The sequence below is a fragment of the Mustelus asterias genome, chromosome 16 (assembly GCF_964213995.1).
Source record: "Mustelus asterias chromosome 16, sMusAst1.hap1.1, whole genome shotgun sequence".
In the NCBI taxonomy this organism is placed as follows: domain Eukaryota; kingdom Metazoa; phylum Chordata; class Chondrichthyes; order Carcharhiniformes; family Triakidae; genus Mustelus; species Mustelus asterias.
Window position 1 is genome coordinate 29186049 of NC_135816.1, and position 16277 is coordinate 29202325.

At 41.7% G+C, this 16277-nt stretch overlaps 1 protein-coding gene across 2 annotated transcripts; it reads right to left on the reverse strand.

Moving 5' to 3' along the window:
* Positions 1–1998: 1998 nt before the first annotated feature.
* LOC144505063 (interferon regulatory factor 1-like) lies at positions 1999–12413 on the reverse strand. Of its 2 annotated transcripts, none has more exons than XM_078230808.1 (10): positions 12301–12413; positions 10763–10864; positions 10136–10235; positions 9311–9487; positions 9170–9219; positions 8917–9052; positions 8203–8346; positions 6135–6181; positions 4404–4587; positions 1999–3155 (listed from the first exon to the last, which is right to left on the reverse strand). In XM_078230808.1, exons 2-10 carry the CDS (start codon positions 10847–10849, stop codon positions 3052–3054), a joined length of 1029 nt encoding a protein of 342 aa, XP_078086934.1. In that variant the 5' UTR covers positions 10850–10864; positions 12301–12413; the 3' UTR covers positions 1999–3051. The 2 variants fall into 2 exon arrangements, with proteins under 2 accessions (XP_078086934.1, XP_078086933.1); XM_078230807.1 differs by having other exon boundaries at positions 2005–3155; positions 10136–10229; positions 10757–10864; positions 12301–12399.
* Positions 12414–16277: the final 3864 nt, after the last annotated feature.

Sequence of the window (16277 nt, forward strand, 5' to 3'; positions counted from 1 at the left end):
ATCTAACTCCAGATCCACAGCAGTGTGGTTGATGGTTAACTGCACCTCAAGGACAATTAGGGATGGGCAATGAATGGTGGCCCAGCTATCGATGCCCCACCTCCCATGAACAAATAAAAATAGACAAAATGCTAACCTCAAGTGACAAAACCATAATGTTACAAGAGAAACACCAACTAGAAATCCATGCAGAGGGAAGTTAGAAAGTGTGACCCCAGGACCTTGCCAACGCTTGTCTAAAACAGCAAGTTAAATTGAACACTCGATATAGTTTGAGTCTGCCCTCTTGCTCAGGAATGTTGTGTGATGCGGAAGTGAGAAAATCAGCATGAATAATTTTGTAAGAAGCTGCATTCTGAAAAAAGAAATGGCTGTTTTACTCCGATATTGGGAATGGGTGAAGGAAGAGGAAGATTGGGCGACACGGTGGCACAGTGATGAGCACTGCTGCCTCACAGTGACAGGCACCCAGATTCAATTCCGGCCTCGGGTCACTCTCTGTGTGGAGTCTGCACATTCTTTCCGTGTGCGTGGGTTTCCTCCGGGAGCTCCGGTTTTCTTCCACAGTTTAAAGACGTGCAGGTTAGATTGATTGGCCATGCTAAATTGACCTTAGTGTTAGGGGGATTAGCAGGGCAAATGTGTGGGGTTAAGGGAATGGAGTCTGGGTGGGATTGTGGTTGGTGCAGACTCAATGGGCTGAATGGCCTCCTTCTGTACTGTAGAGATTCTATGGATGGATAAGTTACTCATTTGTCAAAATGAAATTCCAGATTACATTAGGGAGACCTAAAGAAGGATGCCAAAACCTACCCAGTGATCAGAAATGTTTTCACTGCTAATTTTTCACACAAGAGGTTCCCTAATTCAGACTCAGATTTGTGGGGAGCATTGAATAGAAGCCAGCATTTCCACAGCAGGTTAACTCATTCAGATGGACAGAAGCCAATGTTTTCAGCAGAAGTCATCCTATTGTTAAAGGAATGCTTAAATGAAAAACAGGGTGAGATTCTCCATCCTCCGAGCTGCGTGTTTCTCACTGTGGAAGGCGGTGTGCCATTTGCTGGTGACAGGATTCTCTGGTCCTGCCGCTGTCAACTGCAGGCACCCCACTCCGCCAGGAAACCACGGGCGGAGGTGCGCTGCCGGCGGGACCAGAGAATCCCCTGGCATGAACAGCTGGAGAATTCTGGCCAAGAATTCATTTTGTTTCTGCGCAATTTACAATCAAACAAAATTGCACCTAGGAAATAATACCTTGCTCACTTGTGATCAGACCAGAGAGTTATTAATTGAAGGAAAACAGATGTTATCCTTTTCATCATTAGTTTTTCACCAGAAATTCCTGATATTGAGGCAAGTTGAGGTCAGGAGACCTCAATGAGGTGATAAATAAATGTAAAATCTTAACTCCTATTAGAGAAAAAATAGGGTTCCTAAATAGACATAGGAACATGAGGAGAGAATGCAGCCCCCTTAAGCTTCATGCATCATTCCATAAAATCAATGTTGATCAGCATCCTAACTATCTATATACCTTAGCACCAGGTCCTTTGATACCCCTGGCTAACAAAAACCTATCAATCTCAGATTTGAAATGATTAACTGAGCTGCTTTTTGCAGGAGATACTGTAACATTCTCACCCCCCTCCCTCCCCCGTATGCAAAGCGTTTGCTAATTGTGAATGTAAGCATACTTGTGACACTAATAACCAAACTTTAAACTTTAATTTCACTCCTGAATGACCTATCTCGGGTTTTAAGGTTATGTCCCCCAGAATTCCTGCACCAGCAGAAAAAGTTTATGGGCAGGATTTTCCAGCTGCGTCGTTCCAAAACTGGAAAAACCTGCCCGAGGTCAACGGGCCGTTCCATGGTCCGCCCCTCGCCCGCTCCAATTCTCGGGGCGGGCAGAACGGGAAAATTTGCCCCATATTTTTCCTTTCAAAACCCAAAAGCAAGTCACCCATTAAATTGATATATTCCAGCCTAGTTTATGTAATCTATATCAACACTTTTATTCCGTAATTTTTTTTATTTATCAAAAGTATATTTTTAAGTATTAAAGACACAAAAGAAATATACAAATTCTAAAATATATTCACAACTCGGGAGTTTTGAACAAAACATCAAAGTCAACGTTATTTATAAACATTCAAAAGGAGAAGACACCCAAATAGTTCATGGAGAAAAAACATTGATTACATATTTGGGCACCATCGTCTGCATGGCTTACAGAAGTCATCTATGAGTCACCTTCACCTTCAGAACATAGACAATACAGCATAACTTCCAAAGCAATTCAATTCCAGTGTTAGCTAAAGCTTTTGTTGGGCAAATATTATGTATCTTATTTTTACATTGAATAAATGGCTATGACAGCAATTATTCTATTTAGTAATGGCACTTTCTTTATTCAGTGTTTGTAGTTGATGGTTTACTTTCATGCTTTTAGAAAAATGAGCATATTCAAGATTGAAAGAACTCTATATTTTAATACATATGTACAGTTAAACAATCGGTGTAATCGCTTTCCTTTTTGCCATGAAAATGCCACACTGCAGCCCAGTCTACTGCTTGTTGACAGTATCTCGTTTGTTTCCGAAATACCATTTGGCTTGCTAGCCCCTCATCTTAAATTTCTTGTATGTTTGTGTGTTTAAAAATGTCCTCTTGGTCGACAGAACTGAGGGTCACGTCATTAGCAGAATAATTAAAAGTACTTGATCTCACGTAGCAGCAAACATGTTGAGTGAGGATGGTGCTCAGTCACAAAACAGCATTCCTGGCCTCCCTGAAATTGGCTTCCTCGTGTGGTAGACATTGTTGGCATTCTTCAACCATGAGCCAAACGGGTAGTCTTTTAAAATGGTACCACGAGCATGTCTTTAAAGGACTGTTCGGTATAATTCTTCACGGTGGCAGATGGGACCTTGCAGTTATGGCTGATGTGACAGCAGTTGAAAGTCCCAATGGCAATAAAATACAGAAAGGAGGGAATAAAATTCTATGTACATAGTGCACCCCACTCTGTTGCATCACAGTCTTAATTCAAGTGCAACTGACCAGAGATCCAGTTGGATGATTTGCTGATTCAAGCCAGCTCAGAAGATCTGCTCCTCTGAAGTCTGTGTGTAATCTGAATTCAAATTCACCTGCAAAGGAAAATTAACAGCACTGTTCATGAGACTTGCAATAAAACTTATTTCTCAGTACAAGGCAAGATATTCATTTAAAATGATTCCTGTGCTCTTACTGATTTTTCTCACCCCGTGCTTCCTCGCGTTAGATGCCCCACAGTGCAGAAGGAGACCACTCAGCCCATTGAGTCTGCACTGACTCTCTGACCGAGTACCTTACCCAGGCCACCCGCCCATAGCCACTGTATCCCTGTAATCCCACACATGTACCATGGCTAATCCGGCTAACCTACACATCTTTGGGACACTAAGGGACAATTTTAGCATGGCCAATCCAACTGGAGCACCCGGAGGAAACCCACGCAGACATGGGGAGAACATGTAAACTCCGCACAGTCACCCGAGATCGGAATTGAACCCAGGTCCTTGGAGCTATGAGGCAGCAGTGCTAACCACTCTGTCACCATGCTGCCTGTTCTATGATTTAGAAGTACCTAAAGCTAACAGGAAACATTTTGTTTCAGATTCAGGGCGGCAAACATCTGTTCACTGTAGCATGATTTCTACTCCATGGGATATTTGCCACCTTTTCCGAGGCTGTCAACAACGAATGGACTTAAATCATGCCTTTTGAATAAACCTGAAGGGTGGAATCTTCCGGCTGTTCACACTGGCAAAATGTTCTGGTCCTGCTGCAGTGAACAGAGATTTAGCTGAGCGCCACATTCTCCATCCTCGCTTGTAGTGGCAGCGGGGGTTTATGGCCGGTAAGATCACGCCCCTTGTGTTTTGGATTAAGTAGTTGATCTGTAGTATGCACTGAATTATTTTTATTGATTTTGTTTTAAATTATATTTGTTGATTGATCAGATTCCATTTCACAAGAAAAGCAAGTAAAACTGTAGATGTGAGAAGAAGTGTGTGGGTGGGTGAATGGAATGGAACCAGGAAATGCTCAGGTCAATACAGGTATTCAACCACAGGCATCTATTTACTGCACAATTACAATAGAGAAGCTGCTTTTCGCGGAAAGACTGCTATTCTATCAGTTAAGTTGGCAACTGAGCGTGTTTTTTCCCTTCATTCATGCCAATAAGGTCCAATCATGCAATGGACTCGCAACTATTTCAACTGTACTAGAATGACTTAAAACAGGGTATTGGCACACAGTGAAGTGCCCTGGATTGGCACTTTTCTGAGTTTGTAAGCAGAGGAACATAGGGGTGTCAGTACAGCTGCAATTAGCTTTAGAAAAGATGATACCTGCTGAATTTAGCCAACCGCAATCCTGTAATGTCAAGTGTGATATCGTTCCTTGCTCATTGGACTTGGCGTCACTCTCGAAACAAGTTAGTGGCATAGTTCCCATTACGTTGCTGAGATAACCTTTCCCTTCAATGTTACTATGCTCCCACTGACTGGGTTCCTGAATCATTTCATTAGACATCTGAAAGAAATGACAACATGAAAATAAATTGTGAGTCTCTCAGAACTTTACTCATTAATTTCTCTTCAGTCCCATATCAGAATCACCAGCGTTTGTTATTAACACAATTCTAAATATCTCCACATTTCAGTTTGGGCGGCACAGTGGTTAGCACTGCTGCCTCACAGTGCCAGGGGCCTGGATTTGATTCCTGGCTTGAGTCACTGTCTGTGCGGAGCTTGCACGTTCTCCCCGTGTCTGTGTAGGTTTCCTCCGGGTGCTCCGGTTTCCTCCCACAGTCTGAAAGACGTGCTGGTTAGGTGCATTGGCCATGCTAAAATTCTTCCTCAGTGTATCCGAACAGGCGCCAGAGTGTGGCAACGAGGGGATTTTCACAGTAACTTCATTGCAGTGTTAATATAAGCCTACTTGTGACACTAATAACTTAAACCTAAATCTTTAAGGTTACAGTTTGCTGTAATTATGTAATTAGTCACCAATGGGCAGGGATTACTGTCATATTTTTGCTGTAGCAGTTATAACATTATGTAAGTTTTTATTCACGCTAATGTTTTGGCACACACACACCATAATTGATAGTGTGAGTTATGGGCTGACTCATTGCTAAATTCAACCAGAATTGCTAGGATTGACAGAAGAGTATAAAGGTGAAATATTTCTACAACTTATAGTGTGGGTGTTATGGGGGAACAGTGGTATTTTTGGCACATTGAGTATCATGGAAAGGCACCATGATACCTTAATAATAATATCTCTCCATCACCTACCTCATGATAGAATTCTCTTAAAATAATCAGAATTATAAACATTTCATGGTGGACTTATCAAAGATTTTATAACTGAAGTCAAAAATGTTTGCAGTAAAGATTCCAGACTGAATATAGCAACTAAAGTTTCACTGGCAATCTTTTGCACATGAATCCAAATAACTAAACTTCCAATTACTGAGATTCCATGGTACAACAATTTTGAATGACTAGATTTAGGGATTGCTATCAAGTGATCCTTTCTTCTACCAAGTAAAAAAGCACAATCACTATCAGAACTTTTCACTAAAACATTTTTCTTGTCGCATGACAGTGCTTTATTAAAGCGTGCTTTGTGACATATCGTGGAAACATTCAGAACACTCAAACCAAGAAAATTCACCACAAATAGCAGAGGACTGGCAAAAAAGCTGCCCTATCAAAGCTATGGGTGGTGGGTAACCCAAAGAGACTAGGGCTGGAATTTTACCGCCCCACCCACCACGGGAATCACAGTGGGCGAGCGGTGGGTACAGAAAGATCTGTTGACCTTGGGTGGGATTTTACGATTTCGGGATGAGCGAGGCCATAAAATCCCGCCCTAGAAGACAAAAACAGATAAAAGTAAGCAGGAAAAGGAAGTGACTCACTCAGCAACATTGACTTCTCCTGCTCCAAGGTGAGTTTCAACTCAATTATTATTTTTTAATTTAATGGCCACGAAACAGAGGTGAATATACAGTGAGCTTCCCACCTACACAATGCATAATGATCTCAGTACATTCAGCTGCATCTACTCACCTCAGCAACGTCATCTATTGTGAGGAAGCTGTCTGCTGCACTGGTTGCTGTGAAGGGCAAAACAAAGCATATTCAGTATAAAAGCAGTGGACATCAAAATCATGCAACAGAGGAATACATTCCCCTCCTCACCCCTACCAGACAAGCACATTGCACACAGACAAGTACTCTGTCCCATTCTACTTTACTGAAGGTTTTTAAGCATGCTTTAAAGTTCTGATGGCATCATTGCTGAATATCAATTTAAAACAGAAAAGGACTGTCAAATCTGGTACATAGGTAACTTATTTTTGAGGAATTCAGTTCATTGTGACTTCTTAGCACTGATTGTCACCCTTTTCATAAGACAATACAAAGTTTTTTTTAACAGAAATTACTTTTAAAATGCAAGTTGTGGAGTGGAATAATATCTCTCCACCACCTTCCTCATGATAGAATTCTCTTAAAATAACCAGAATGATAAACAGTTCCTAAACAGAAGAAATATAAAACTGTGATGCCAGAAGAAAAAAAGGGCTTAAATAAACTGCATGGTGAGGATAGTGAGGGAAGGACTAGTTTTAAGGTTCAGTAAAAGGTGACAGTGGAGTTTTATTTCTGATGGAATGTGTGCAAGCAGTATTACTGCATTCGAATATTTCCACTGTGTTAGGAAAGGCTTTAGCCTCATATTTCTCATTTGCCTATGCAAATATTGCTGGCAAAGTTTGCATTTTGTGAAAATATATAAAGCCAAATCTGACACAGACTTCTTATTATTTCCCTTTCAAACTAAACCTCTATGTCGGAATTCTACCGCCCCACCCGCTACGGGAATCGGAGCGGACAAGATGCGGACAATGGAAAGATCCGAGATTTTCCAGTCTCGGCCGAGTGAGGCTGTAACGTCTCGCCCCTAGACTCTGGCGGGGATGTGATGAGCATGTTGCGATCTGTGAATACTGCTGCCAACGAAATGCAACTCTTAAAAGCGAATTCTCAATTTTATTTTGCATTATTCTTGCCGCTCAACACTCCAGTACCGGCACTGAGGGACCACTGCACTGCCAGAGTTCCAGCTTTCTGGAAATCCGTCTGCTTTCCCAGGCGGATGCAAAGTATCCCGTGGTACTATTTGAATAAGGATAAGGGAGGTGTCCAGGCAGTATCTTTCCCCAAGTAATATCTCTAAAACCAATAATCTAGTCATATCGTTACTGATTGTGCGTATGCAAATTAGCATTGTAGTTCGATATGTTACTCCAGTAACAACACTTCAAAAGGTGGTTCAATTACTATGAAGTTTTTTCGGATGACCTGTGTTGCTATATAAATCCATTGCTTTTACTTGTACTCAGAAGTCAATGAACAGTCTTTTGGCTAAGATCAAGTCCAAGATAAGGGTGCAATGCCTTATCCTGTCACCTTGGATCTTGTCTGTCTCTCTTGTGGGGACCATGAATTGGATTCAATTGGATTTTGAATTTGGTTTTTAGAGCAAGCTTTTGTAACTTTAAGGATAGAGTAAATTGTTTTGTCAATGAACTGCTTGCTACTTTAGGCAGTTCACTGTGACTATTTTTGCAGAGGGTTGTGCAGTATGATAGTAGAAAGGCAATGATACAATGTATCACAAAGTAATGGGGTTGCATCTCAAATCATCGTCTCTGAGAGCTGATTACCAGTTTACATTTTAGATCATTGTGACATGTAGCAACCAGAAAAATAAAAATGGAAAGTTGGGATTGGAATGGGGAGAGACTTCTACACTCGGAATGTTGTGGAGCCTTGGAATTCTCTACTTTGGAGAAGGGAGCTGAAGAGGCTCAGTAATTGAGTGCATTCAGGGCAGAGATTGATGAATTATTGAATTCTGGGGTGGAGAGGGATGTTGAGGGAAGATTCAGTTGAGGTTGAAGAACTGTACTCAATTGCAGAACAGGCCAAATGGTCTCCTGCTGCTCCTATTTCTGATGTTATACAATCAACAGAAGAATCCCAAGGAAAACGGTTCATTGTTAAATGGTTCCAAGGTTCCCTTCATGAGATGGAAATATTTGTAAGCTGCATTTGAGCACCTTGTACTAACCTGTAGGAGAGGGCATTGGAGAGACCTGAAATGGGTACAGCTCGCATGTGCTGACAACCTGATCTTCAGGTTCGCCTACTATTCTATTCATAGTCCAGTCAGCCAGTTGGTCTGCCGCTGAGCACGACTCCGATGGAGAGAATTCTGTAACAGAATGGGAGCAAAGAAAATAAGTTCAACACAAAACTACCAGCTAACACTCATATGGTATGCAGTTTGAGGAAAAGCTACTTATTTCTTAACGGTAGAAGCACAGCTAAACAAATATTAGCAGACAAATTTTCCAAGTTGCTTTTTATGCTGTTCTTGGAAATTCAATGTATAATACTACAGTTGGCCACAATGTCCCTGGGCTGAGGAGAAAAACAGTTTTGCTCCTAATCCCAATACACTGTCTCCTGCTAGAAAGTTCACATACAGATAGACTGACATTATGTAACGAACGAAACTGATTGGTAATTCACCGGCTCAGCACATTGAGTATTCTGCCATTGCTCACTGATTTTGCTTACAATGGAAACATTTCTACTTGGGTGAAGCTAGTGCCAAAGACAGGAAAACATTTTATAAAAGTATTTAGGAGCTAAACTAAATTTTGCTTTGCAAAGCATCAAACAGTTCTCTTGAAAGCATGTTAGCTGCAAAGATAATGTTAATTTTTTTATAAGTGGTTTTGTAACCATGTCTAGACAAAGAGTTTTTCAGCTCTCTCACCTCCTATATTCACTGTGCTGTCAACCACCATTTCCTGTGGAGCACATTGTTCTGGTGCAGTGTATGTGGTGTGATCAATTGGTAGTTTAGGTACATCACATTCTTGCACTTCGAGTTTGACCTTTGACTTAATCTCCTACAAAGATATAAAGAAATCATATTTTGTTAAAATAAAAAGAGTGGAAAAATGCTGTACTTGGCTGAAAAGATCCTGATTGAAATCGTTTGTATAAAAGATAACCCATGAACTTACCCTTTTCCTACTCTTGCTTTTTGAATCTCTGGATGACCTAGACTTATTTTCTGTGAAAAAAAACAAAATCATAGATCTCAGTACTCTGCACATTTATTTCACTTTCAAAATATGAAGAAAACATGAAGGAAGCTCAAGTACCTTTTTGCTTTGATCTGTCAAGGGGTGGTAGCATTCTGTACACTCGAACAGCACTGGAGCCTTTATTGACACTCCTATCCTTCACTTCTTCGATGTCAGGCAGTGAATTCATGGCACAACGGAAATTGGCTTTCCACGTTTTAGGCTCTGGTGAATCTATTCCTTGTCTGAACCTCCCTACAAAGAAAATGGAAGAATTTAAGACAATTGGGTACACATGGGCATTCAGGTTGGATTTTCAAATTTGACAGTGATCATCAACTGATGGAAAACTGCTTGAACATTTTCAATTTGTAATTTTAACTCCTGAGCTTGAATTTCAATCTTCAACCCTTTCCATGTTTTTAGCATTCATTCTACAGTTTGTTTTTGCTATATGGAAATGGAAATTTTATGGTGTACCTGTTAAAGTAGCAATAGCAAATTTAAGATAAATTAATTTAAGACCCCAGATTATAACAGCACATCGCAGAACCTGTCATTTTTAAATGTGCCGCAAAGCTGAAGGCAATGTGATCAGAAACAGGCCTTGCAAAAGGATCACCCAAAATCAGACTGGATAAAAGATATTCACAAACTTGTTTGGTCAATGCCCAGAATTATCATTTGTTTCATCTATAATTTTGCTATGGTGATAATCTTGTGATATCTGTAGGTGCTCTTAACAGAATTGACTTGCAGGGAGGGCAATATTATCAGGTTATTTTTCATACAACAATTTAATTTGTTAGTTCACCAACTGTGCATTAAATATTTAATAAGTATTTTCTATTTGCATCCAGCATCACTCTGTGCCATCGCGAAGGCAAGAATCATGTTATCTACCTGTATGGATAGCCCAATTTCTGAAAAGACTGGCATCTGTTTCCATGCTCCATCCATGTCGGGCAGCATGTTTCCACGGAATCTGGAACATCTTCTTTTCCTACATTTTCAAGGGAATACATAAAAAGTTGTTGTGATCACTTAATAAATCAGGATCAGTAATCCAGTATTCTAACGCTAAACATTATGGTTATCAGTCACAAAAGATGGTGGTTCCCCAGCCAGGTTATACCAACAAAACTTGAAGAGCAAACAAATCCTATGAATCAGCACACTCAAAATTTCAGATTAGAGCGTTTGCATTACCATATTGTGCAATGCTGTAATTCTTCACTATTAGAGAGAACATAAAGCGTTTTGGTCACCCAGTTTGTTTCAGGCATGTGATGTGGTCACATCATACACTGGCAAAACCTGCTCAGAAACCAAACCCCGTCCTCCACCTTCCAAGTGATGAAGGCCAAAGAAAGGTTTGTACTCTGCTGAGTAGGAGGCGGAAATGCCTCCCCTTGCAATCACCCACATGTGAGAACAAAAATATAAAAAGTATACAGAAATATTAAGATCAGTTAAATGTCATTTACTATGCACCTATACATGGCATTAAGATAAACAATAGACACTTGCCTTATTAATCCAAAGCAATCCAGGAATTGCATTAGAATCTATCTGTAATTCCAGCCAGGGTCTCATGCGCATTCTTGCCACAGGCATATTTTCAGAGGAATGCTGAGTAAATAAGCAAAATGTTAATACCTGCAGAATAATATGAACTTTGGCTCAATGTGTAAATGCACTGATCCTTGCATTACCCCAGGAAAATCCCCAGTTTAGCTGGTCTGTGCTGAATTTAGAGTGGCTGGGGCAAGGCATTGTGCAAACTGGCCAGGGGACCTGGAAGGGGAAAATTCAGCTATTTCTTATCACCGTCCAGCTACTCTGTTGGAAATCCCCTTGTGTTGGATGGGATTCAAACTTCCCTCGTCAAAAAGCCTGCCAGTTCCCACTGACCCAGACTCTCAGTCTCGTTTGCTTGAGCTAACTGCACTGACGTTTATCCTTAACTAAGATACTGCCGACAAGAGATCAGGTTTTTTTAAGGAGACCGTATTTTCTAAATTCTATTCTACGAAAGTCAGGGGCGCGTCAATAGCTTTATATGTAGATTGTAACCACTCTAATGTTACTTGACCCGTTTTCAAATAATACTGTACAGTGGAATGGAACTCTAATACCTGAAAGGTTATCTGAGCGTGTGTTGCTTCATCAAAAGCAGAACGAATTACGCCACTAGGCGGAATAAATGCAACGTGGGGCGACAGGGCACGGAAGGGCGGTGCTTCCTGAATTGCGAGTGTGTGGCCCGCACTGTAATCCGGAGAGATAAAGACCTCCCGCTCTCAGCTACAATGTTTTAGCAGAAGGACACTATTGGCAACCTGGTTTAATCGTCAGCCTGTGGAATTTCAGACTTGATTTTCCAATATCATGCAAAATTCCTTTATTCGTTGAATGAAGTTTCATCCAACCTGACAGTTTTAGATGACAAAGGCGCGTGCATTAAGCACAAACCACCGACCACGTACGTGTTTAATTTGCATGCATACGTTTTAAGTTTTGCAAAATGTTTGTCTGAATTGAAGCAGCTTTTTAACATGCACGACACTGCCGATCCCAGGCTGCACAACTGTGCAAGTCTTAAATCCAATTAAGGGGAAGTGTCTGCTTCAATTCAATGCCAGGTGATCACCAAAAATATACATATTTAAAGTTAATGGTTATTATTACATGCTTAAAAACCTGGCAAATACAATGCTCGGTTCGATTATTTACTCTGCTATTATTTCTTCACCACTTCGCCAGGTTATGATCATCAAACTTGTCCCATTGTTCAGGTGTATTAATTGTTGTTATAACTCTTGCACTGTGTTCACGCGTTACATAATAGAGGCGTCTAAATGATTAAATAAATCTTATTTCAGCATAGGCTGTAACCAAACCCAAGCAAATTATTTAATCTCTCTGGCATTTTTTTTTCTGCATTCTTGGCTTTCATTAAATTGCACAATTGGACATTTCAAACTTGTACCTAAAGCGCGTCCCGATACAACGCCAGCAGTTTCCTAGCAAGCACAGCATCCAGGTACAGTACAGCAAAAGAGTACCTGCAGTAACGCTGGTGTGAAACTCAGTATCAGTGTAGCTCCTGGCGACCCGTTCAGCAAGATCTCTCCAGTCGTCTGTGGTTCTCAGGGGCTCGATCGCTACATTAAAAATCAAAACAGGACGCGGGATTTCCCACTGATACACATCGTACACACGGCGGGCCAATAAGAAGCTCTTGGCAACTGTCCCAAATTACAAGGGCGACACCATTGGTAAGGCAACAGACCTCGTCATTTCGGGGAAATCATGCATTTTATATTGCTTCGCTGTGAATGGGGGAAGTACGCCACCAGGCCAGGGAGTATAGATAAACAAGCATTGAAATAATGCAATAGCTTGCATTATTATTGAAAAATGCTTCATTTTTTGTGACTTTCTTTCTATTTCTGCACAGTTGATCTGTCTGTCAATTTCCATTTTCCTCAAATTTCAGCACAACTAATGCAATTCACATATTTGTGTTGTGAATCAAAACACAAATGACAGTGTGAATCTTGCAAGAGATTACAAAGTCCTCATTTAAACATTTGTAAAGTTTACAGTGACATTAAATGTATCAGATAAGTTTTTTAAAATGTATTTAAATGGGGCGGCACGGTGGCGCAGTGGTTCGCACTGCTGCCTCACAGTGCCAGGAATCCGGGTTCAATTCCAGCCTGGGGTCACTGTCTCTGTGGAGTTTGCAAATTCTGAATGGGTTTCCTCCGGGTGCTCCGGTTTCCTCCCACAGTCCAAAGATGTGCAGGTTCGGTTGATTGGCCGTGCTAAATTGACCCGAGTATCAGAGGATTAGCAGGGAAAACATGTGGGGTTACATAGAGCCTGGGTGGGATTGTGGAGATTCTATGGGATTCTCTGATTCTATTCTATGATTCTAAAAGCTTGAGATATTTCACCAAAGCAAATGTGGCGGCACGTTAGCACAGTGGTTAGCACTGCAGCTTCACAGCGCCAAACACCCGGGTTCAATTCTGGCAATGCGTGACTGTGTGGAGTTTGCCTGGGTGCAGGCTCGATGGGCCAAATGCTTCCTTCTGTACCATAGGCATTCTGTGATCTGAGTTTATATTGAATTGACAAGAGTTATACTTTGTTGACCTAATGTAACGCAGTTGGACTTCAGGGAAATAAAATATGAACTTTGTGTGGTATAAAATGTTCATACAAACTTGCAGATTGTGAAGAATCCATACAGGCCTGCAAGTAAAATGTTAAAAGCTGCATCTGCAAATGCAGGTGTGGCCTTTTCATTTTTACTCACAGATTTCCTGTGGCAAATGTCACATGACAAGGGATCACATTGCCCACATATTGTTGTGAATATGTAGTTCATAGATATATAGAAGATAGAAGCAGGAGAAGATCATTTGGCCCATCAGGCTTGCATTCAATATGATTGTAGCTCATCCTTTATCTCAATACCATGCTCCCACGCGCTACCTATGTACCTTGATGCCTTTAGGGTCTAGGATCTGTTGCCTTCTTAAATATATTCAGTAATTTGGACTCCGCAGCCTTCTGTAGTAGAGATTTCCACAGGTTCGCCAACCTCTGAGTGAAGAGGTTTCTCCTCATCTCAGACCTAAGTGACCTCCTACCCTGTATTCTGAGACTGTAACTCCTTGTTCTAGACCCCTAGTCAGAGGAAACCTCTGCCAGAATTTTACGACCACGCCCACTACAGGAATCGGAGTGGGTGAAGGGCGGAACATGGAAAGGTCCATTGACCTTGGGTGGGATTTTACAGTTTTTGGACGAGCGAGGCCAGTAAAATCCCGCCAATCATCTCTACATCCTGTCTGTCCAGCCCTGTCGATATTCTTTACATTTCAATCAGATCCCCTTTCACTCTTCTAAATTCCAGTGAATACAGGCCTGGTCGATCCAATCTCCCTTCATATAACAATCCTACCTTCCCAGGTATCAGTGTGGTGAACCTTCACTGCCTTCCCTCTAAGGCAAGAATATCCTTCCTCAGGTAAGGAGACCCAAATAATTCATATGTTTTAGAATATAAATTTTAGGTTAGAGATTAGGTTGGGCAATAAACTGATAAACAATCGTAATGTAAAGGCAAATTAAATAAGCCAAGGTTTAAGTTTATTTATTAGTGTCACAAGTGGGCTTACATTAATAGAACATAGAAAAGCTACAGCACAAACAGGCCCTTCGGCCCACAAGTTGCGCCGAACATGTCCCTACCTACTAGGCTTACCTATAACCCTCTATCTTACTAACTTCCATGAACTTATCCAAAAGTCTCTTAAAAGACCCTATCGAATCCGCCTCCACCACCACTACCGGCAGCCGATTCCACGCACCCACCACCCTCTGAGTGAAAAACTTACCCCTAACATCTCCTCTGTACCTACTCCCCAGCACCCTAAACCTGTGACCTCTTATGGCAACCATTTCAGCCCTGGGTAAAAGCCTCTGAGAATCCACTCTATCAATACCTCTCAAGATCTCATACACCTCTATCAAGTCACCTCTCATCCTTCGCTTCTCCAGGAGAAAAGACCTAGCTCTCTCAACCTATCCTCATAAGGCATGCCACCTAATCCAGGCAACATCCTTGTAAATCTCCTCTGCACCCTTTCTATGCCTTCCACATCCTTTCTGTAATGAGGCGACCAGAACTGGGCACAGTACTCCAGGTGGGGTCTGACCAGGGTCCTATACAGCTGCAGCATTATCTCCCGATTTCTAAACTCAATTCCTCTATTGATGAAGGCCAGTATTCCATACGCCTTCTTAACCACAGCCTCTACCTGCGATGCTGCTTTGAGCGTCCTATGTACCCGGACCCCAAGATCCTTCTGATCTTCCACACTGCCAAGCGTCTTACCCTTAATATTATATTCTTTCATCCTATTTGACCTGCCAAAATGAACCACCACACACTTATCTGGGTTGAAGTCCATCTGCCACTTCTCCGCCCAGTCTCGCATCTTATCTATGTCTCGTTGCAACTGCTGACATCCCTCTACACTATCCACAACACCTCCAACCTTTGTGTCATCAGCAAACTTGCCAACCCATCCTTCCACTTCCTCATCCAGATCATTTATAAAAATCACAAAGAGCAAGGGTCCCAGAACAGATCCCCGGGGCACTCCACTGGTGACCGACCTCCATGCTGAAAAAGACCCATCTACAACCACTCTTTGCCTTCTGTGGGCAAGCAGTTCTGAATCCACAAGTCCTTGTATCCCATGCCCCTTCACTTTCTCAATAAGCCTTGGATGGGGCACCTTATCAAACGCCTTGCTGAAATCCATATAAACTACATCTACCGCTCTTCCCTCGTCTATGTGTCTAGTTACATCTTCAAAAAATTCAATTAGGCTCGTAAGGCATGATCTGCCTTGGACAAAGCCGTGCTGGCTATTTCTGATCATACTATTCCTCTCCAGATGTTCATAAATCCTGCCTCTCAGGATCTTCTCCATCAACTTACCAACCACTGAGGTTAGACTCACTGGTCTATAATTTCCCGGGCTATCTCTTCTCCCTTTCTTGAATAACGGAACCACATCCGCAATCCTCCAGTCCTCTCCCATCTCCATTGATGATGCAAAGATCATCGCCAGAGGCTCAGCAACCTTTTCCCTCGCCTCCCACAGTAACCTGGGGTACATCCCATCCAGTCCCGGCAATTTATCTAACTTGATGCTTTTCAAAAGCTCCAACACATCCTCTTTCCTAATGTCCACATGCTCAATCTTCTCAGTCCACTGCAAATCTGCACTGCAACTACCAAGATCCTTTTCCACTGTGAATACTGAAGTAAAGTATTCATTGAGTACCTCTGCATTCTAATCAGTATTCTGTAACTTGATTTTGTGTCTCTGTGCACTGTTTAAGAGCACATTTCCACTCCATCTGACGAAGGAGCAGCACTCCGAAAGCTTATGGTATTTGCTGCCAAATAAACCTGTTGGACTTTAACCTGGTGTTGTTAAAACTCTTACTA